The sequence below is a fragment of the Castor canadensis genome, chromosome 9 (genome assembly GCF_047511655.1).
Source record: "Castor canadensis chromosome 9, mCasCan1.hap1v2, whole genome shotgun sequence".
NCBI classification, from domain to species: Eukaryota; Metazoa; Chordata; class Mammalia; order Rodentia; family Castoridae; genus Castor; species Castor canadensis.
In genome coordinates this window covers 35,098,495-35,122,763 of record NC_133394.1, presented here as the reverse complement: position 1 = coordinate 35,122,763, position 24,269 = coordinate 35,098,495, and the positions used below count along the sequence as shown (strand labels likewise).

Below are 24,269 nucleotides of genomic sequence, written 5' to 3'. Positions count from 1 at the left end.
TGTTTTAGTTGGCTAGCATATTATCAGATTATTAAATATGGTCTTAGAAATGATATATTCTGTTAAGTTTAAGCTAATTATTCTAATTTTTATGCACCTCTTTGTATTTTGCTTTCTAAAAAACTACTTTATCAATGATTCAAAGTGTCTAAAAGTCATTACCATGGTGACTTAGTCACATTCTTTCATTTTCCCTGGCTTTTTAAAGTAGACTATATTGTCCATGTTTGAGTCTTCCTTTGTAAGGATGATTGTATAGCATGGTATCTGGAAAAACTGATGGATTTAAAGTTGTCTTTATAAAGAACTCCAAAAATTAAACACCAAAAGAACAAAGAATCCAATTAATAAATTGGCAAATGAATTGAACGACAATTCTCAAAAGAAATACAAATGGCCAATAAACACATGAAGAAATGTTTAATATCCTCAGCCATAAAGGAAATGTAAATCTAAACAACATTAAGACTCTAGCTCACCTCAGTCAGAATGGCCATCATCAAGAAAACGAGCAACAACAAATGTAGAGCAGAGTGATGGGGAAGGAATCTTCCTACACTGTTGTTAGGAATGCATATTATGAAAATCAATATGGAGGTTCCTCAAGAAACTGAAAATAGAACAGTCATATGTTCCTGCTATACCACTCCTGGACATATGTGCAAACGAAATACAACACAGATCCCTGCACACCCATGTTTCTAGCAATGCCATTCATAATAGCCAGCCTATGGAATCAGCATAGATGTCCATCACTGAAGAATGGATAAAGAAAATGTGGTATGCACGGACAATAGAGAATTATTCAGCTCTAAAGAGTGAAATTATGTTGTTTGAAGGAAAATGGATGGAACTGGAAATCATCATATTAAGTGAAATAAGCCAGACTGAAAAAGATAAGTATTGAATGTTCTCTCTTATATGTAGAATCCAGACCTAAGTTTTAACACACAGGGGACTGCATGGGAGTGAGACCCAATGGGAGGGGGTGGGTAAAAGGGGAGGGTGAAAGAGGGTTGATGGATATGATCATGCATGAATGAAAACAAAATAATGAAACCCATTAAAATTATTTTTAAAATAGAGGCAGTGGAGTAAGAAAGAGTAATAGATGGGAAGAATTTGACCAAAGGACATTATATGCAAATACAGAAATACCACAATGAAAAATCTTTGTATAATTAATACTGCTAACAAAAAATTTTAAATTGCACACTTAATAAATGCTATACAATTAATATATGCTAATAAATTTACTCTCTACTGTACTAAAAAAAGCTATATTTATCAACTTCCATTTTCTCAACTATAAATGAAGATAAATATTTCCTTACAGGGTTGTTACAAGGATTAAAGGAATAAATATGTGCAATGTGATTTTGTGGTGATCTGGGTTGGTGCCACAGCTAAGGAAGTTGCTTAGATTGCAGTTAGGACTACATTGGAAGCTCGGAGCAGTAGGTAATTATAAATATGATCCTCATAGCAAATCACAACTGAGTTCAGATTTCACCTCTATCGCTTATTAGCTGTGCGGTTTCTGCTACAGGTAGCCAATCTATCTTTTTTGTTTTCTTTCGCTTATTTTGTGACCGGGTCTTGGTATGTAGTCCAGGCTGGGCTCAAACTCTCAATTCTCCAGTCTTTTCCTGAGTGCTGGAATTACAGATGTGTGCCACCACCTTGGGCAACCAATCAGTGTTCAGGAAGAAAATACCTATCTCATAGGACAGCTTTGAGTATTTAGTATCTTAGTGCAGGAATTTACTGTATCATTATGTAAATATTTAACACAGTGCCACCTGTCTTCAGTGAATGTTACTACTCTATGAGGATGTTTTATCTGATACACATCTGTTGTTATGACTGCTGTTCTTATATAAAATTTCATTTTTTATACTTTTTTCTTTTTGCTTTTACTTTAAATTTTTGACTTTGACTATAACAAAGTCTGTGAGAGTGGCCACCCCTTTGCAAGTTGTCCTTGGTAGAATTAGTTTTACTTCTCCCTTTGCCAGACATTCTAAATTCTTAAGTAAAGCAGCACTTAAATGATTCCTTATCATGTTAACTGTTAAATAATCTTTCTTTAGCACCCAGAACATCTGGTTCAGATAATATCTGAACATTTTCTGGCCTCCTAATTCTTTTTTTTTCCTGTTTTAATTATCATATTATTGTTGTGCTTTAAAATTTACAAAAGTTCTTACAATATATCATAGTTGAATTCATCCCCTCCATCATTCTCCTTTATTCCTCTTTCCCCATTCCTGGAATAGTTTCAACAGATCTTATTTTTCCTTTTTCATAATAAGTACAAAATAATTTCCACCATATTCTGTGCAGAAACTATTACAAAACAGTTACATTTCTAAGAGGCTTAACTAGCAGAAAAGGAACTAGCAGAGGAGGTCCAAATCAATTGTGGATGTTCCCACCAGAGAATAAAAGGAGATACACTCCAAATGACAAAGACCCCACCCAGCATGTAGCCCTCCTACCATTGTCACATTGCACCTCCTATTCCTACCTATAAAAGCCCTTTCCCACATTTGAGTTGGTCTTTATTTTTTGAGACAATAGCTCCCCCCATTTTCTCAGGGTGCTTGCTGATTTCTTTCCCACCAACTCTGAGCTACTGAGTATTGGCTTTTGAACAGCAAGCAGACAGACTTGGGTCTGGTAACAAGAATACACATATAGTTTACATGATATCTCTCAGTCTATCTGTCTATCTATCTATCACCTATCTGTCTATCTATCTATCATCTATTATCTATGCTTTAAATATATATTTATGTGATTTGGAAGGCACATTTTATTTTTAAATAATGGTTACTTTGTAAAGGTTCAGATTTAGGGGTGGGGCCATGGCTCAAATGGTAGAGTGCCTGCCTAGCAAGACAAGCTCTGGAGTTCAAACCACAGTATTGCCAACAAAATCATTAAAAGTTTGCATTTTTTTGACTTCATATTTCTCATTCATGAAATGAGTGAAAAGGCACATTTTCTTTTTGTTCTGCTTCCTAAACATTTTTATATTATTTGGGAATTTGATCCAGATTATTGCCATACAACTATGATTTTTTACATTGCATACATTTTTCACCAGTATGTTACATTTAAATATTTTATAAATAACTTTAAAATAATTATTTAATTCTGATTCTATTTTTAACATGATTCATTATTTGCTGAAAATTTTTAACATCATAACTTCTTTTAAAGCTTTTTATTTTGTTTATCAATAAGTTGGAATTTTATTTTGAGTAATACCTTCATGCTGAGATTAAAGTGCTCTCTTTTCTAAAATTGTGGATGTTCACAAACTATGATATTTGCAGTTTTTTACATGACAAAATACCAGACTAAATATCAACTTATTAATTTTAGATCTTTTCCCAATAAACCCCATTATCTCAAATTTTTGTTACACAGATTCTCTAGTTTTTAAAACTGACTTTGATTTATTTTAGTATAAAATGTAAGTTAGAATATGTCTTAGATTATTTCTAAGGATTTTTTTCTTCGTCCCTTTAATCAAAAGGATTTGCTATGGTGTTTTAAGCCTACTTGTCACTGGATCACAGTGAGCCTGTTCCATCTGTACTTCATTCTTTTTTTTTTTTTAAGTTTTAGCAAGGATTTATTTTAGTATAATAGGATAAAGTATAGACAAGAGGGTGGGGGAAGAGAGAGAAACACTTCCTGTTTCCCATTCAGGAAATGGGAGCAAAGACTCCTGTACTTCAGTCTTCATTATTCCACTCCCTTGCTTTTCACAGTTTTATTGAACTAGGTCATTGGCTGTATTTTTTGTTGTACTTTTAAAAACATTTTTCATACATGAGTTAGAATTTTGTTCTCTATAGAATTTTGTTCTCTATTTTGTTTTGACTATTTTTATCTGTGGCATTAAAAATCCAGGGCCTGTACAAAACTGGGCAAGTGCTCTAGCACTGAGCCAGGGTCCTGGCCCTCTCTGTATCTGTTTTTAGTCTTTCCCTGTGCTCAGAACAAACCCTTCTCCAACATGTTCTCCACTTACTAATTTGGTTTTATCCGGGTCAGTCCTCTTTGTTGTGATTGTTGTAGATTTTAATTTGCTATTGAAATTTTAGCATTATGGTTTATTTTACTTTCATCATACCTGATCTTGTCACTCAATACCATTTCTTCATGTCACATGTTTAATTTCATCTTGTCATCTCACTAAAATATCAGTCACCTGTTTTGTTTGCATCTCAGCTTGACTTTGACCCCTGACTATGCTGCTGTTTTATTCCCTAAGTTTTAATTCATAGAGGAGTTCACATACACAAATTTTTCTAGTTATAACTTTAACAAAAAAAAGTAAAAAAGCAAAAAACTTTTGTGAACAATGTGACAAATGGAAGTATGTTATACTGGAAAGGGGGGCTACAGCCATTACTCTTTTATGGAGTACAAATGATCACATTTTGACAATTTTTCCTCTTTTCTATTTAATATATCCAGTATTGGCAAAAACAGCCTGATGGAAATACTGCAGAGATCAGTATTCTCTTTTCTCTATATAAGACTAATACCTTCCACATTTCCTCAGGCCTCCTGCCTATAGACAAATTTATTACTTAACACTTGTCAAACTGCTTAGCACTGGGCACTTACAGAACACATAAAATATGCTATGTGATTATATTTTCCCCATAGGCATGCACTCCCCCACAAAAGAGCAACTAATAATGATTTTGTAATCTGGAGTAAAGAATTGGTGGATGGAACTACATACCAGGGGGTACAAACTCACAGGCCTCAAGGGTCCAAGCAGATAATAAAGTCACTAAGCAAAGGAGATTTAGTTACTGCTCATTAAATACATTAGAATAGTCTTTATTATCACAAATAAATGTGTTCTTTTATTTTTCTTTATAATATACTTTTTATTTTCATATTTTAGCTAGACTTACAAATTTTGATAAATGTACCTCAAATAAGAAAGCCACGTGGAAAGAATGAAAATATCAAAAGTCATGTATGGCAAATGATATATGATAAGGCATGACTAGAAATTTGAATTTTTACATGAGTCCTGGCCTTTAATGGCAGCACAAAAATTAAACTATATTATGTGGGATTTAAAAAAATACAACATAGAAGTTAAATTTGACTAAATATTGCTTCAGAAACATAGAATTTCTTTTGGCTTGCTTTTGTTCTCTGTATGTTTATTTTGAGGTTATTTCTATTTGCTATTTTTATCTGTTCTACTTTCAGCTCATGCCTAAGGTAGGGTTTAGGCAACTAAACAATAGGAGCTCTACAAATCTTATGCCCATTCAAAGTTAGGGCACCTGGCATAGGCAGTTGGTTAGGATGGATTTGCTCCTACCTACCTGCCCTATCCCTCCAAGAAATGGTTTGCCCTTAGGAGTGACAGCAACAATACATCCTTGCTGAGGCTCATTATTGAACTTCATAATTCAATAATAGAACTGATCCATGATCACAAGGAGGCAGACTATTAGTGCCTGAACCTAACCAGGGTCTTGTGTCTTATTTGCAGTAAAACAACATTAGTAAAATGGGGTTGGTCCTGGTTTGGATAGAAAGGAAGGAATAATCCAAGAAAAACATATAACAGGTCTGGGAAATATGAGTAATCTGGATCCTCGAATATTGCATGATTTTGCAAGGCAAGGAAAATTAGCCAGACGTTTCCACATCCTTGAAGAAGGAGTCCTTACATTCCCCCAGCACATTTTGGCTTGATTATGTTCACCTAGTAGCCTTCTAACTACTAATTATTTTGATAGAAACTTTATTATTTGGCAAGGACAAAATGAGTGCAAGAATTGAGGAAGGAACCTTCCCTAATTGTAGGCTTAACCGACGTTTTAAATCAGCCACCCATTACCTTGATTAACATAACTCAGGCTTCAAAACCCTGATCAACTCCAACTATACTGACACAATCCAGTTGTGTAGCATGAAACACTGAGGAACACACCCTGAACTGCTCTGTGCAGCTCAATGTTAGGAAGTAGAGCAGAGGTGTGGTGACAACATATTCTGTCTGTGACAGCACTCTTTGACATTTTCTAATTTCAAAACCAAACAGAAAAAGTTGATTTTATATGGATGGAAAATTTTATCTGGGATCCATAGTCCTTAGTGCACTTCCTTGTAGTTTTTCAAAATATAAAAGCTGAATTGAAGAAATCTATTGGGTTTCTACTGAAATGGTGCCAATTAAGTTTTTTGCTATTCCTCAGGAAAATTCCTTGGCTTAGTAATAATGTGAATTCCTGGCAATCCCTTGACAATATTGAATTTAGGGCACTGAGATGCTTACATTTTCAAGAGAATATTCTTGGCTCTTGTCATCATTTTTCCTTCTATTATACAGTAGGAAAATTACATATTTTGTTTAACATTATTAGGGAATCTGTGTAATCCCTTTAGAAATTACTGACTGACAAACATTTCATAAAATCATTTCCCTTGTTTATACTAAGTAAAGAGATTATCATCAGTGATGTATCTACTGGTTTTTCCTATTACACCATGAAAACCTAGTAGATATGAAGAGAATCAGGAATGATTCAGGAATCATAACAAGCAATTCTGATTGCCTAGCATGTTCATGGACTGGATGATGACAATATCTGAAACAGCTTAAAGAAATATGGTAGGTTAACATAGGCCTTTTAGGTACTTAGATACTTACTTCTTTTTCATAATATTCTCAATTATTCCTGGCTATCATTTTTTCTCATGCTAGAAGCTGATTTCTATGAAAATTGTAGTTATCAGAGAGGGTTTTGAATATTCATAAAGTTTAATGTTCTCTTAATTCTGACAAATAGGACAATATTCTGTCTCATTCTGCTAAGTTCCTGATTAAAGGAATCTAGGGGAACTGCTGTAGGGTAAACCAATAAAAGTGTAATCAATACATTAGATTTAATAATATAAAGATGAAAATTTCTCAGGTAAAATATGTTAAAAAATTTCACTATCCTATGTCCCCAAAGAGTTCAGAAAATCAAATGATAATTGACTTTGATGACGCAATTTAGGTAATAAGACTTGGGCAACTGTCAAACCAATAAAATATTGTGTTATCAGGGCCTTGTTTTCTTTCACCATTCTCTCTGTCCTTTTGTCTTTGTACAGGTGGATACTATTTTTCTACACACATCATGGAATAATTATCAGGTCTTCCAGGCTTAAGTAATATCAGCAGCCTTTCCTTAAATTTCTTTCTGAGGGATAGCCAGAAGGCTAACTAAGAAGATCAACTATTCCAAAGATATCTTCATCACACTGGATCCTTGTTACTCTCCTTCATCTCCTGTGGACCTCTTCACATTTTTTGTTAATTCTAACAGAATTTAATTAAAAACATAACACTCGAATCATTTATAAGAAAATGCTTCAGGGACATTTTCTCACAAAGAGCTCAAAGCATCTCCTCTTTTTATTCTTTACAAAGCTCTGTGAGGTATGTGGGGGAGTCTTGATAGGAGTAATCTTATCTACTTTAATTCTTTAGGAACTGTTCTGATCCTAACTGTACAAAGATTTCATGTAGGGTTTTGCATTTATTTCCTGAGTTTGCTAAGGGCACAGTGGGAGGATAACAGTAGGCTTTAAAAAGATCTATCATCTCCCATAAATTATGAAATTGCTAAAAGTACAAAACTGCCAAATGAAGAGAGGTGGGGCTTTTTTACATGTAAATTTGCAAGCAGCATATCGAAGTGATTTGTAGAACAGTAGAAGTTTGGTTTCCTCATTACACTCAAATACTGTGTATCTAATGCCATGGCCATGAAAAAAAAAAAAAGCACTGGAAGTGATGGGTGAATATCACTCATTTAAGGACACCACTTTCTCTGCAGAACAATTCATAGTGTCCTAGTAGCAGATCAGATGAAGTTCTATATTTTACAAATTCAGTGACTTTAGAAATTGGTGAAGTCTGTTCCTAGCTATTTCCACAATGGCACAAGAAGAGAAGAACCATGGGAATGGTGTAGTGGCTGATGTGAAATAATTTCCTGATTTTATTTTAATGTCTTTCTCAACAATTTCCTGTTATAAATTTCAGGATAATGAAATGTTTAGGAATGAAGTTATTTCGAAGGTGGGTTTGTATATACTTGTTGATCAGTAGAGTCAGCTAATGTTACACCTACATCTACCAACTTTTACATTTTTCACATTTGAACATTAAGTCAGTCCTGATTGCCACATAAATCATAATAAACAGCCTGTTAGAGTCTTTATTTTCAAAAGGAGGTAGGAGTTTTAGGGAAAACTGGAGGCCACGTATGTGAGATGTTTCTGTGGTCATAATTTCCAGTTGTTCTCTGTGTGAAAAACAATTGTTCAAAACATGTTGAATTGAGTGCTGAAGGAAATAAAATATAGTGAGTAAAGGATGCATTCGTCATTGACATTCAGAGGAGAGCAGAAGAAAAATCCATGCCAGTCCCTTCTTGTGGGGTTTCAGATACCTGACCTTCCCAGCAAGTGGTGCCCCAGGAAAGAGGCTTCCCTCTGCAGGTCTATGAAATTGTGTCTTCAGATGCATGTTGCACAAGTCATCATACTTGACCTTCCTGGAGCATCATAACAATTCAACCACATCACCACAAGCATTATGACACGGCCATTTCCCACATTTCTTAATTAAAATAATTTTCTTGCATTAATATTATTATGGAAAAATTATATTTAGGTAAGATACTAACTTCAGAGTTAAATTAACAAACACATAATTACTTACTTCTGACCTGGGAGGCTTTATTTCTTTAAATCTTTATTTCTTTAAATCTTACTTAGCGATTACTAAGCAGACTGAAGTTAACATCAGTACCTGGTTTCTTAGGAACACCATGGAACTTGTCACAATCAGATTGTCTTCTGGCTGCCTTTTGTTGGAACACTGTAAAAAATACAGTACATATTATTTGTTGAATATGAGTATTAAAAAACAAACATTATGATGCAACATACCATTTTCCTTAGTTAAGAGTTCCAGAATTGTTATTATTTTTGAGTAGGAAGATTATTAAATCTTCAGTTTTCTCATGTGCACTTTACCAGTCATTTCAGAAAGCATTGTCTTTGGGCAGAGTAGTACAATGCTGACAGAATACCTCATTTAGCTAAACAAAGACATGATTCTGTTTTAATATTAGGTAATGATAAAAGGAGCATGTTGTTAAAAGTGAAACAGGTTAAGACTACAAGAAAATTTCCATTCGCACAGAAATTACTCAAGCTGACTTTATTGGTGATAAGAAAAGACAATAATAATTGTTTCTTTTCTTTCTTTTTTGGTAGGACTGGTGTTTGAACTCAGGGTTTCATGTTGCAAAGCAAGCACTCTACCATTTGAGCCATGCCTCCAGTCCATTTTTCTCTGGTTATTTTGGAGATGGGGGTCTCATAAACTATTTGCCTGGGCTGGCCTCCCAATCTCAGCCTCCCAAGTAGCTAGGGTATGGGCAGGAGCCAACAGTGCTCAGCTAATTGCTTCTTCTTAACTAGATGAATAGACTGTTGTATTTTACAGACGTAGTAATAATTTTAAAAAGGCACTTTATTCTTGCATCATTTATCTAGACCTCAGACCTATTAAAGGTGCTTATTTGAATTACTTCATTATCCAAGTTCTTTGTTCTCATTTATTATTTCTTACACAAAATTCTGGGAGAAAAGTACTCACCCAATTTTGCAGATGAAAGATAAATTTACTGTTTAATATTTATTGAGCACTCAAATCCACAAAGTTTGTTATGGCTTCTGACATTTGTTAATGAAAATGTCCAGCTCCTTTACTATGGAAAATGAACATCCCAGCATTACATTTATTTTTTGTGGGAGTTGGAATTATGAGGTTTGGGAATTAGAAGAGGCCTGGGAGATGTAGTCCAACCTCTTATGTTTATAGATGAGGGAGGTGGAAGTAACTGGTTTATAAAAGGGCTAAGTAATTTTGCAGTGATCCCAGAGCTGTTACTAGTAGAGAAGTGATTTAAGACCTCAGACTTTGAACTTCTATTTGTTGCTTTCTTCTCTTCCCTTATATAATAATTCTCTTTTAAAAGTAAAGAAGGAGATGGCAAGGATTCAATGGAACCATAGAGCATTTTTTCAACATGGTTGTGTCTCTTGTTCTTAGCAGTTCAATAGGATTTGGGTGGGATGGTGCTTGACCACTGTGACTGGGAAAATTACCTCATCAGTTATCATGGATCTCTTCCTTAGTTTTAATTTTTTTAAACCAATCTAATATCAAGGTCATATCTGAGGTTAATCTAGCAGATATTCTGAATTTGTAAAAGGCCCCAAACAAAATCAAACCAAGTCAATAATTATTTAAAAGCATCTAATTTGCCAGGTGCTGTCAAGAGAAAGGGTGTTCCTTTCAACTGTCCTCGGGAGGCAAATATATTTTCAAATATGATGCACTCGAGAAAAAATACATATGAAATAACATTTCTGGTTGAAAATCACTTTTCTGCTTCAAGTTCTGGGCTTGTGGCTTACATATTTCCTAAAATAAAACACATTGAGGGATATATAGTATGTGAATGTATTTTGGTATATTAGAAGTTTTTGAAGTGGTACTTTGATAGGTTACTTCTAAAAGTCTTAAAGAAATGCAATACTTCTAAAGTTATAATAACACATAGTCTGTGTTTTTTGCTAAAGTTATTAAGATATAACTGATAATGTATAAGACTAAAAAGCTATACTCTAGCATCATTAATATGGGAAATGATTTGAATCCAAAGAAATTCAAACAATAAATTCTTCAACAAAACCATTTAAGAATTCTGCTGAGGTTTGAAGCTACAGAGTATTTGGAAGCAGAATTATTTTTCCAGCTTTTTTGGGGTGTTAAGATACTACAAATCACTTTACATTCTATGTTCTTTTGGAATACTTTCTGCTGACAGTAATGCTCACCAGTATTAAGAAATTGTATGCAGCATATTTATTAATTTATTATGAAGACCTTACTAGAGTTATACTTGGGACAGTCTGGGATTGGGGTGGAAGATTAGGATGGAAAGTTAGATGGCAAGAGTGGGGTGATTATGAAAATGCTGATTACAGAACTCTTTAGATGCAGGATGTGCTGTAGGTCATGACCCATAGTGCATATGTCCTCTTTACTTGTCTATCCTGCCTTTGAATTTTTTTCTGATTTATCTCCAGCTGCACCCATTTCTCCTTGTTCCCTTTCACCCATGTTTGGGTTAGGCTCACTTCCTTACAAAACCCAATTAGCAATTAACAGATTGCCAAGCAAATAGCCTTCTCTCATGCCTAGACTTTTGGTCAGCAGGTATTTTTAAAAATATGATGTAACCTCTAGCCTGGCTCAAAAGACCAAAAATCGTATGTTCTCCCTCATATGTGGACATTAGATCAACAGCAAACACAATAAGGGCATTGGACTTTGAGCACATGATAAAAGCTTTAGCACACAAGGGAGGGGTGAGGATAGGTAAGACACCTAAAAAATTAGCTAGCATTTGCTGCCCTTAACGCAAAGAAACTAAAGCAGATACCTTAAAAGCAACTGAGGCCAATAGGAAAAGGAGATCAGGAACTAGAGAAAAGGTGAGATTAAAAAGAATTAACCTAGAAGGTAACACACACGCACAGGAAATTAATGTGAGTCAACTCCCTGTATAGCTATCCTTATCTCAACCAGCAAAAACCCTTGTTCCTTCCTATTATGGCTTATACTCTGTCTTCAACAAAATTAGAGATAAGGGCAAAATAGTTTCTGCTGGGTATTGAGGGGGTGGGGGGAGAGGGAGGGGGCAGAGTGGGTGGTAAGGGAGGGGGTGGGGGCGGGGGGGAGAAATGACCCAAGCCTTGTATGCACATATGAATAATAAAATAAAAAAAAAGAAAATATGATGTAGCCTCATGAAAAGATCTATTTAAACTTGCTTTCTGAAACTAGCCTATTGAAATCACTGAAGCAAACATGCATACTCTATTAGTCTTAGAAAAAGAATAAACATAAAATTCTAGAATTGTTAACTTTTCTTTTTTCCAGTTGATATCAGATAAACATTTTTAATTGCTTCTACCAGAAAAACATTTGTCCTAAAAAGCTTTATACACTTTATATATATTTACAACGTTCAATCACTTGCATAACTTTTATGAGTATTAAACATACAATCCATGATAGAGTGAGAACTGAGCATTGGGTGTGAGTCACTGAGTTTTATTATATACACAAGAATGTGTGAAGTGTGTAGCCTGGTATCTATGTACATTTGTATATTTTTTTCTGTAAAATAAGATTGTGATTATTTAGGTAAGTGTCTGTCTTACTCCCAGGACTTTATTTTCTTGCCAATAACTCTAAGGCTTAGATGTGGTGATCTCAGATGTTTCATTCAGCTTGCATTCTAAGATGCTACCATTCTTATTTCTCCAGACATTCCAGGTCTAATAGTGGTGGGATGAATTCTTAAGTAAATATGAATTTAAGTGGAATGCTTAATTTATGTTGTTTGGGCTTAAACTAATAGAAAAACTCAAAAGTTACCACAGACTAGTGATAATTTTTTTATAATATTGTGAGATAATCCTGTCTATATATTCTGAAATTCTTGGAGTATATAATTTCCATCACGGTCTACCTCAACAGTGTTCAAAGAATGCTATCAAGACAATTTGACAAATGTCAACTCTGACAATCTTGTGCTTTGTGAAATCTTAGTTTTCTCTTGCTTCCTGAAATTGAAATTCAAGAAGAGAGAAACATGAGTGCATTGTTTGTTTTTGTCATTACCTTTAACCATAAAAAAAGTCCACTGAAGAAGGACTGAAAACAAATTTTTGAGGTTCAAAATAACCCCACAGGATCCAAATGTCCCAAATAATATCCTCTTTGAATTTCAATATTGGTAGAATGACTTGTGTAAAAGTTTCTTTGGGATAGAAATGATATTGAATGGGAAAATTAGTATATATTAAACATTCAAAATGCTAAGCAAAACAGAGCTAGCCGAAGAGCAGAGGAGGAGAACATGAAATATAACAAATTCAGTTACACAGTTTGTCTTTTCAAGCTACTTATCAAAGAATATTCTTCATCAATCTTATTTGTGGTGTACAGCAAGCAAAAGGATTCTTCCAGAACTTCCCTTTTTTAGAAAATCTAATAAAGCTTACTTTGGATTATTTTATAAGTGACTGTTGTAGCATTCACTGGCATTTGTGAAGATGGATGATAAGTCACAAACACCCTGATATTCCATGCCCATTTAGAGGTGAAGAATGAAATGTTGTTTAGAGTTCTCCACCCATCACTGATGACTTTTCTTCTAAGTAGAGATTTGAAATGAAGTAAAATATGAATATCTGTGTTGTGTTCTGAGCTTTCAGAGAATGATATTGTAGAGGGTGGTAGCAGTGTGATTGATTATTTGCTTAGCAATGTTTCATTAAGTTACTAACTACATAGTCAAGGGCTGTACTAGGTCTGGAGGGTGCAAAAGTACACAGGACACAGTCACAGTTTCCGTTCCATCCTCCACTTTGGTGCATGGACTTAAGTGAAAATTGAATGTGCCATTAGTGGCTACTGATGAGAGAGGCTAGAGATGAGAAACAATCAGGAAAAATGAGGGTCAAAATTTAATCATTGGGGCTCTGTTCCTCCTGTCTTGCTCCCTCAATCTGTACCATGCAAATAACAATCACAAAAAGACAGAATGAGGTAAAAGAAGCAGGACAAACAACCCCTTTGTCTAGCCAGCAGATGTAGGGAACAAAATGTTCTAACCATATAAGTAGTCCTATTGACTAATCTCAAGCTCAGAAGATGCAGCCTTTTTTAAATTGTTCAAGAGAGATGGAACATTCCATTCATCTTAAAACACCATTTCATTATGTTTGCAATAGTTACAGGTTATTCACCTGAATAAATTTATCCAGTGTGGGCCACCATATCTGAACAGAAACATTCAGTTGGTGTTGACACAAATAAGACAGTCACATCAGACATACAATATAAAGATCTTTCACATGAAAGTGGTTTGCTGTGCTATGTAAATGAGAGTGGTGACATTTTGTTTTTAGGGAAAATCTGAAAATGGCTAGCTGGTAGCACATGTGAGGTCACTGATATGCTTATGCCTTACTCTTGAGACTGGAAAAGATAGAGGGAGAAAAGCACATATTTTCCTGAAGGAATATGGCACAGAACTTTAATTTCAATGGTGATATCACCAAGTGCTTTAGTTTCCTGAGGAGAAAACATTAATTTTCTTTCTAATTCATAACAGAAACTTTGATAGATGTGCTCCTTGAATATTCCTCTCTTGAAACAGGAAATCTCACTATAAATTATTTCTCTACTTCCAAGCAACTTAATTTTTGTTGAAGTACAAAACAAACTGGTTTTGTCTGCATATTTATTCTTTCTCATGCAGATACTATTTCTATTCTAAAACTTTCTTTCTTATCCAGGAAGTCAGTACATTCTGAAAGAAGCTTGGGGCTGTTGCAATGAGTTTATTAGCCAAACTCTCACTCACCTCTGAGCAGGCAGGTCTTCCTCCCTTGTTACCAGGTAAGCAGCATGTGCTGAACACCAACTGCTTGTATGCACCATGCCTAATTGCTTATTTGTATTCAATAAGGAAATGATATGTGTGTATACATTACTCTAGTACCATTCCAAGTAATATTCTTTTTGTTTCAAAAAGAAAAAGTAGAAAGGAAGCCAAAGTAAGACTCTGGAAACTATGTGCATGCTTAGTGATTACCAAAACTAAATTCTCTTCCCTTTCCTCCTCTGTATTAGAAAATGTTCTCATGAGAAGTCCTAATGGGACCACAATTTGCATTTTGTTTTGTTTCACAGGATGATAGGAATGGCCTGTAAATGTCTTTTTAATATAAGCTGTTCGGTTATGCTCACTTTGAACAAACATTGAAAACTAGTTCTCCTAATAAGTCTCAACCTAGAGAAATGCAGTTTGGAGACTCCAAAAGGACAGGCTGTGACCATTTGTTCTAGATAGTTATTTGTATTAGTAGCTAAACAATATTTTGGAAAAGTCATGCAAGATGATATACTGGCAGAAGCAAAGGCAGACTAACTGGGGAGATGAGGGAGATCTACCTGAACTCATTGTCTATAGAATACCTTTTATCATAGTGTCTACCGTCTCCAGTATATTGCTCTGTGGTAGACACTGAACTTATGTAGCGTTAGTTCTTATGAAAACTCAGAGAAACAGGTATTATCAGTTATTAAAAAAACAGCAAGTGAAACAGGATTATGTAACTTTGACAAAGTTATACAACTTTCAGTGGCGCAGTCATAAGTCAAATTTAGTTCCATCTGTCTTCACAGTCTTTAAGAATTTCACTACACCATGCTGCTGTCCCTTGCAAGAGATACCTTTCAATGTACCAACTCCACAGAGTATCTTGTTTTCCTCTAATTGCTGGTTACTTAGAATTAAAAAATTCACACACTAATAGAAAATACAGTAAATTTAAGAAATCTAAATTGAGAAACAAAAAAGAGAGAACATGGGTAGATAGCTGTTTTACTCAGTTCTGATCTCATCTTTAAATGACCATCTCTAAGAGTTAAGCAACATAATATATTAAAGAGAGAAAGAAACAAAATTGACTATGCAATTGCCTGAAAATCTGTGGGTTTGATAATATGTTCATTCATTTTCCAATGTAATATAACTCCTTTAATGTCAATTCATACCACAGTAGGTTATTGCCTCTTTCCCACTTCACTAATATCAAGGAGTTGAATCCTTAGAAGATGAAAATGGAAAAGCTTATCATTATTATGGCAACATATCAACAGGTGGCCTGAAAAATATTTCCTGGGTTTCATTCAGAATATCTGTGAAGGAGCCAGGGGGTCATGATGTTTTGCTGTGAAAAGCACAGAAAGAACAAATAAAAACATGTGGATTTCACAAGCAGGTCAGAACCACTGTTCTCTTGCAGAGTTGTATGGACAGCCTATCATGTAAAGGAGAGGCAGAGAGTCACTGGGAAAAGCAGGGTGTTAGGTTTACAAACAGAATGATAAGCATGTCACTCTGTTCTTAGAACACCTGTGATATACTACTATATCTTGAAGCTAAATAGTTTGGATAAGGTCATCTAGGTAGAGCAGGGTCGAAGGCCCTTGATACAGACCTACTTTAATCCACTTGACTATAGTTCCTTACTAATGAGGACAGAGACCATTCAATTCTGTCACATTTACAATGATATGGATTAATTTTCACCAGAGTTTCTACAAGGTCTTCTTTGTCACCTTTTTGCATTTCAGTTGCATTGTGTGTGATCAATTTCAAGTACAAGTAAATTGCAAGTGGAAATTTTCTGAGAGTAACTGAATTGTACTTGACATTTTGGGGTCCCAGAAGCTGAGTAGCTCTCAAAAAGGTCATATACAACTTCGTTGCACTGAAAAATGCCAAGGGCATTTCAGTAACAATTGAAAAATTGAAAGAGAAATTATATTCTACCCCAAATCAGCCACATGGACACTGAAGATATATCTTGTTCTATTAATTATATGAGGTGGGAATGAAAAATTATTCATTGATGTTGAAAATTTTTCTGCAATAAACATTCCTCTCTTTGCATGATTTGTGGATACAGTTTTACAACCCTTCTTTCTACACAATGTCAAGTGCTCATTTTCATTCCTTGACAGAATTCAAGAATTCTGTCACCAAAGGAGACAGTAAATACATGTTAATTCCACTATATCCTTGATGCCTAACGAACCTGATCTTTTTTAATGTAACAGGGAAAAAAAGGTGGAGAGAATATGACATCTGAAAACAGGGAGACTTCAAAAACTTTTTAAGAAAAATGAGTTATTCTTGTGGTTGTTAATGTAAGATTAGGTTTAATATACCAATGATGGGATAAAAAATCAGAAACATATTTCTTAACAAAATGGGCCAACATGGGTTCAGTTTCACATTGCCAAATCATTTCTGGTGGTAAAGAATTAAAGAATCATGGTGAATGGAAATAGAGCGTCTCTCCCATACATTATGCTTTGTGACTCCCACAAGAATGCTTAGTTCTATGTGAATATCTTAGAGCTTTATTCCTTTCTGTGTGAGCTCTGCTCTTCAAATTAGCAGTGCTTCAAACACTGAATGCTTTGAAACAGGAGAAATTTAGAAATTAAGAGAGTATTAATGAAGTCTTTTATTCTCGCCCTATTCATTTGTTCATTCTGTTAATATTCATTGTTTCTGGGGGTTTTTTGGCACTACTGAGATTTGAACTCAGGGCTTCAAGCTTGCTAGGCAGGCACTCTACCACTTAAGTTAATAAGACTGAATTCAGTCTTTATCCTTTGTTAATAAGACTGAATTCAGCACTGAGCATGGTGCCAAAGACATACAGATGAGCAAAACCAGCCAAGGTTGGTCTCTTCCTTCCTGGATTGTATGGATTGGAAGGAGGAAATAAACATCAATGGGTAATATTGAAGAATATATATATAAATGAAGGAAGCTGGTGGTGCCATTTTATAGGCATGGGAAAGAGATGGATATGGGTTCAAATCCCCTTCTTCCTCTTCCTAGTTTTATCATTTGGGTAAGACACCGAAACTTATTGTTCCCATACCTCCAAAAATGAGACAATCAATGCCAACCATCCAGGAGTGTGGTATGAATTAGGAACTATCACAAAATTTACCTAATCATAATTATGATAAGGAGTAGATTAAGTCAACTTGTCGCATTAGAGGACAGGTCTTCTTTTCCCCATTATACTCTATCTGTATTATCTATTTTTCTTAACTTCTAACTATAACAGAGTCCAAGAAACACATGGACAATTTTTCTATAATGAAGTCAGTTTGTTAAAGTCATGCTTTGCTTATAAGCCAAACAAAGATGAAGTAGAATTGCCTTAAAATATAATGCACTGAATACTATATATGAAGCATTGTTGATAGGTTTTTGATAATTTTTTCTCATTTACAAGATTATAAATTTATGAAGTATATATTTTAATTTTACCCCCAATTTACTATGAGAAAATCAAATATCAGACATATGTTACTTGCTTAGTTAATATCAGCTTAACTTCAATACAGATCTTTCCTTAAAGCTAACAAGGTTTTCCTGTATCTCTCTGGCTTTCCTTTTGGCTCTACCAGTTTTTTCTTGAGTCTCTGAAACAGTAAACTGAGGTTATGCATCATGCACTCTTCTTCCATTCCGTACTGGACATCTATCTCTTTTGGCTATGTTACACTATGGATGTATCAATATTATGCAACCACTCTGTGTTCTGGCAAGAATTGGAGAAAATTAATGTGCTCCTAATTAAATAGGTGGCTTTATGGGAAATGGTGACAATTCCATTTAATAAATCGGTCTGAGCTTTGGTGTGGGAGAACAAAAGGAAAGATGTGGCAAAAGACTTTAATACTGTGAAATGCAAAGCACATCAAAAAAGAATTAGCTGATGAAGCAATCTCTTTCTGATGAAAAAACAACAAACAGAGGCAGGCAGGTATATCCCAGTGAAAGAGAAAAAGAAGAAAATTTGGAAGAGGTTTTTGGTGACTTCATTTACAATCCAGCTTTTGGTACTGAATACCAATATCTATTTTGTACATCCAACTCAAAAACAATCGAACAAAATTTCTAACATTGGTTACCATATCCATGTAAAACAAATATCCTGAGAGCAAATTAGATTGTCTAATTGAATAAAAAAGACGTCTTATAATTGTTGAAGGGTGTTAGGATTTGGATGGGTAGGTAACATAAATAACTTTTAAATTTTCTAATAGAAACTCAACATTTTAGTATTTGTTAAAGTTCCTACATATGCATCTAAATTTTGCCTTTGCTATTACTGGGTCTTGCACTGAGTAGGAAAGCACTCTACCACTTTAGCCACTCCCTTTGCCTCTTTTGCTTTAATTATTTCTCACACAGAATCTTGCACTTTTTACCCCAGGCCAAGCTTGGACTTTGATCTTCCCTTCTCCATTTCTTGCATAGCTAGGATAACAGATGTGTGCCACCATGCCTGGCTATAGGACAAATTGAACCATTACCATGTGAAGAATTTGCATAAGTAGTAGACAGAAGACTTTGTCATTGGTACTCAATAAATCTTTGTGTAATTAATAAATAAATGAGTATGGATGAAAACTATTCCAACCCACATAGTTAACCTGGGGATTGGTTGAAAGTCCAAAGTAGTCATTGTCCCAAGTTTCTTCTCCAGTCCTGTGAAATGGGGCAATCAATCATAATGGGAGGTTATTCACTATTCACTTCAGAAATGTAACAGAAGTGGTGGGACGTGGGACATAAGTATTGTGAATGGCAGGAGATACACACTGGACTGGAAATAGGTAGAACAAGTAAAGCTGTGCCTTCTGAATGATGAGGTTTTCTTTTTCTTTCTTTTTTTTTTTTTTCTTTTTGGTGGTACTGGGGTTTGAAGTCAAGGCCTCATGCTTGCCAGTCAGGCGATCTACCACTTGAGCCACTCCACGAGCACTGAATGATGAGGTTTTCTAGTCTTCTTTTCATACTTTAATCTCAGTGTGCTGGCAAGTAGATGAGTAAGTGCAGAGTTATACTTGGATTCTATTCTAGAAAAATTGAGACAGATAGGAGAACAGTGTGATATAAACTGACATTTGGAGTCACTTTATGGAAAGGCTGGTTTCTTCCCGATGGCACTACAATGTAGTCCACAAATTAGCAAGGAGGGCTTCCATTCAGTATTTTGAAACTTCACTCTTCAACATGAAAGCATAGGCAAGGAAAGCCATATTTTCTGGAAATTTCAAGCACTATAGGCAGGATGAATAAATAAACAACAAACAAAACCAATGGAGACAATATGAGGGTAGAAGAAAAATTAAAATTTAGACAAATGAAATTTTGAAACAAAACCTGGAACAAATATATTGAATTACTTCAGTCCCCTGTGCAAAAAAAAATAGAGAAAAGAATGCTATAAAATAGCTCAGAGAACATGAAAACGAGAAAGACATCTTGGAAAACAAGAATCTGACTGCCAATAGAAAGAATGGAAGATAATGACCCAAAAGTAGAAAAATGCAACATATGAATTCTGCTATTGAGTACTTTCCTGGGAACTGGAATACAGGAGAAGGTGCACCACTTCAAAAATTCCTAGCATATAGCAAAATTCTCATGTTATATTCTGTCTATTTTCTCTCATTTACAAGTATTTATTAGGATTTAGCAGCTTTATTCAAAAAAGGTAGTAATAGTCTAGAAATCACTATGGTATACAACCTGAGAACTTCTAATTGAAAATGATTCCTTGGCTTCATGATCTTGATAATTATTTCAGTTCATCTTTGTTTTTGTAAAACATTTATTAATTTGTTATTTTTATCATTATCAGCAGTAGACCACTGTTAAATAAGTATGACATGCCTTTGCAAATAACATATGCAGTCATTACTCTTCCACATACAAACCTCTCAATACATTCTGCTTAGGGGATGGAATGGTTTCTTTTGATCACAATAAGTATGGAAGAGCAATTGTGCTTCTTTCAGGTGGATTTGTGATATACACTTAAATATTCTTGTGTTGCAAGCTATTGTAGCTCAGTTTCCCTCTTGTAGAATTATGGAATAACTATAAATAGAGTTTACCTATATATGCTATGATTTGTTTCATGTTCCTTAGAGTTTTTTTTTAAATTAACCCTCTTAATGAAGAATTAGAAAGCATAATCCAGTTCATGATTTTTTATTTTCATTATTCATTATTTTTCTAAGTTAAAAAAAGGGCTGATATAACTCATGTGTTACTTGAAAAGATTTCAATCTTCAGAGTTTTAGAGCATTGTCACATCACCTTACCTCCTTTCCCCCGCAAAAGGACAATGAACATCCACAAACTACAACAAAATATTACCTTGAGCTATGTAAGGTGTTGTCTCTTCTTTTGGAAGGATATTTGTGGGACGGGGAGTGGGGGCAGGAGGTCTGTTTATAATGAAAGATCGACTTCCGGTTTTTTTCTTTAAACTCATGTTGGCCAGAATCATGTCATATTCATTGTCATCAATCTCAGCAAATGTGTAGGGGTCTTCCTCCTCCTGCTGCTCCTTCCCGTCTTCTTCCTTTGCTTCTTCTCTTTTGGGTTCATCTCTTGTTTCTTGTCTTACAATAGGATCACTCCAGATTTGAATTCTTTCCATTTGGTCTTCCACCATTTTCCCTGTTTAAGAAATATTTAGATTGTGTTTTCTATTATATGTAATATTGTTAGCATCCATCTGTCACTTGCATAAGCTTCCCAAAGTAGTCTAATCCAATGCCATAGGAAACAATATAATAGAACAGATCCTGTCTCCAGAAAAATTTATAAATTGCTCCAGAAACTCCAAAAAAAATGTGCTGTGTAATTTTCTTTCGTAAGTTCCTATAATTTTCAATTGTCAGTTTTGCTAAGAAAACACTTTAAGATTTGGATTTCTTTGAAAACATATTTTCCAATATACATATGTACACATATGTATTTCCTGATATATTTAATAACAGGAAATTGAGTTATAAATCTAAGTCTGAATCTCCAAATACATTGCAATGAGTGTTTGCAAACATAATACTTTTAGGCCTCTTTTTCGTTTAAAGTCATTTTAACTTTAGTATTTCTTACACTGAATATTTTGCCTAAAATTCAATTTCTCTGCAAATGACAAGCGGGAATAGCCGAAGGTACTGTTGCTTGCTGTCTTACTGTTTGTTTCTGGCTAAGACAAATTGACCTTCAAAAATGTACCTCTTGATTAAAGTAGGGTTCATGGTGTAAAAGACAGAGTGGATAATTACTGGCTTGAGAATTAATTCACATGAAAAGAATAAAATTTCAAAGTCATTTATCGTTTCATATTCACTGAAATCTCTATGTATTATTATAAGAATGTACTAAAAATATTTTAGTAGCAGTTGTTTAGAAGACAAATATATGAAACACTTTGATAATGAGTAAGTTAGAGAGAATTTAATGGCTTTCTACCAGGTCACTGGTGTTTTTCCATTTACCCTCGTATGGCTAGTGAGTATCTGACCAAAACATTTATTTTGTTACTGATGGGGATTTTAGTGAAAAAAACTTAGACACTAAGGGGGAAAACAAATAGTAGAACAGAGTAAAAGAAATTTTTCATAAGAAGTTTTAGCAATTATTTTGGGTAGGTTTATGAAGAGAGACCAAGATAATCTCCCAGCAGAAACTTAAAACTTATTCTTGCAGTTAGTTTAGTTCAAGTAGCATTACTTACCAAGTGCCTAGCACAAACTTTAAATTCACCATGACTTGCCTTTTGCCCCATAAATAATATGGCTTTGAGATTTTGACTTCATGACTTCTGTTTCCCTGACAGCCTCATAGGTGAAACCTGATTAACTGTGTGGGAAACTCTTTTACAGTGCTTCATTTTTAGCACAATGTGTCAACTATCTCACTTTTATGAACCCATTTCCTGAGCTGTTAACTCTCATTCCCCACCCACCACTCTTCCCAATGCTTTCCAAAGTTGGGGTTGTACTAGAAATCATACATTTGACTTTTTATTTCCCAAAGTATTAGATTATACTTTTCATCAAAGAGTGGGATCTGAGCTGTCTAACTTCAGGCTGTATTCTAATAAATAATATCTGAAACAAATCACTCCTATAATCCTAACTTTTGAAATAATAAGAGCAAGAGTGGGTAGAGAAGAGAATAATACTAAAAGTCCAGGAAACTTCTTCAGGGAAGTATTTGACACGTTCAAATAATTAACAGGCACAGGCTGGTGGAGTGCCTCAAGTGGTAGAGAGCCTGTGTAGCAAATTGGAGACACTGAGTTCAACCTCCAGGGCTGAAAAATATTAATAATAATAATTACAATTATAGGCTCCAAGGTCTGGGACTTAAGGAAAGCATGGGTCATAATGAGAGCTACTTTTTAGAATTGTTATGAAAATAAGAGACTAGGTGTTCCTCTTATAAAGTGGGGAGTGTTCTGTAGTATTCCATGTTACTAGTTTCTCCAATGACTAAGTACATATATTTTTCCGAGGAATCTGATGCCCAGTGAGCTGGTTAGATGCCCTATCTTTTTTCAGTAATTTGGGGGCATATGGAACTTCCTATTAAAGAACAATTCCTGATGTTATGACTAGTACAAGTGAAATAACCCATACAAAGTCTTTGACAAAAAAATGGTTATTTACAGCCTTACTTTTAAAAAGACCTTAATTAAAGAATTTTAAGGAAAAATACTGACATTTTATTTTCCATTTACTTCCAATATCAGCCCTATGAAAAAAACAAGTTGAAAAGTAATGTCAGCATAAAATGTAAATATAGGTTTTGGTAAAAATCAATGGGTCTTCATTTTATTTTGTCTTTTATATTTGGTAGTTTTCAGGAGGAGATGATAGGCTGACATTACATTTCTGGTCATAGGTACCTGGTGAACACTCAGTTGAGACTGGTTTTAGACCTTCTAATGAACATGTAAGAAATTTACATTAGGAAAAATATGATTTAATATGAGCTGGTATAAGAGATTTAACCTGACTCAAGACAATATATTGCCTTCTTAGATGTTAATTTGAGTACTTGTATAAAATTATTCAACTATACAAAAATGGGAAAAAATACAACAGAGTTCTATTGTCTACTGCCAACCTGTTTCCTCCCCCTACAAAATCTTCATATGCCCTCTTCATTGACATCTCTCAGTGGTTTACAAGAGCTTGACACACAGTATATAAGCAATGAAAGCCTAGTGGATGAGTGAAGGAGTCAGAGGAGTGTCCATCAGGTTTACTATTTCCCATTAAGCAATGGTTTATATCTCTAAATATAGTGCAGAACCTTAGTATAGCTGTTGGTTAACTTGAGCCTTCACAGAGACAGAGCATTCAAGGCCATTAATACCAAATTGCATGGCTTCAAAATTCACTAATTGAAGCAGTATTTCTGTACTGTTATGTAGCCTTCTAGTATCCTACAACTAAAACATAATGGTAAATAGGGTACTGACAATGGCTGTTTTTATCTTTTTTACCAAATTTTCTTTGTAAGAGCACCTTACAAATTTGGAAAGGTAACTATAAAATGTTTGATAAAATGAGTGGTACTTAGTAACTATATGTGAACCTGGGGATGAAGTTTTCAGGTTGTTGACCTCCAGGCAGAAAAGCC

The 24,269-nt window shown here is 34.6% G+C and overlaps 1 protein-coding gene across 3 annotated transcripts in view; it reads right to left on the bottom strand.

Annotated features, from left to right (window-relative positions):
- Positions 1-24,269, bottom strand: part of Bank1 (B cell scaffold protein with ankyrin repeats 1) — a 297,267-nt gene that overhangs the window by 36,517 nt on the left and 236,481 nt on the right. For all 3 annotated transcript variants that reach the window (XM_074041439.1, XM_074041437.1, XM_074041440.1), the window contains 2 exons: positions 20,982-21,287; positions 8,867-8,935 (listed from right to left, as the gene is read on the bottom strand). In XM_074041439.1, coding sequence (XP_073897540.1) covers positions 8,867-8,935; positions 20,982-21,287 — 375 coding nt within the window. The remainder of the gene's footprint in view (positions 1-8,866; positions 8,936-20,981; positions 21,288-24,269) is intronic.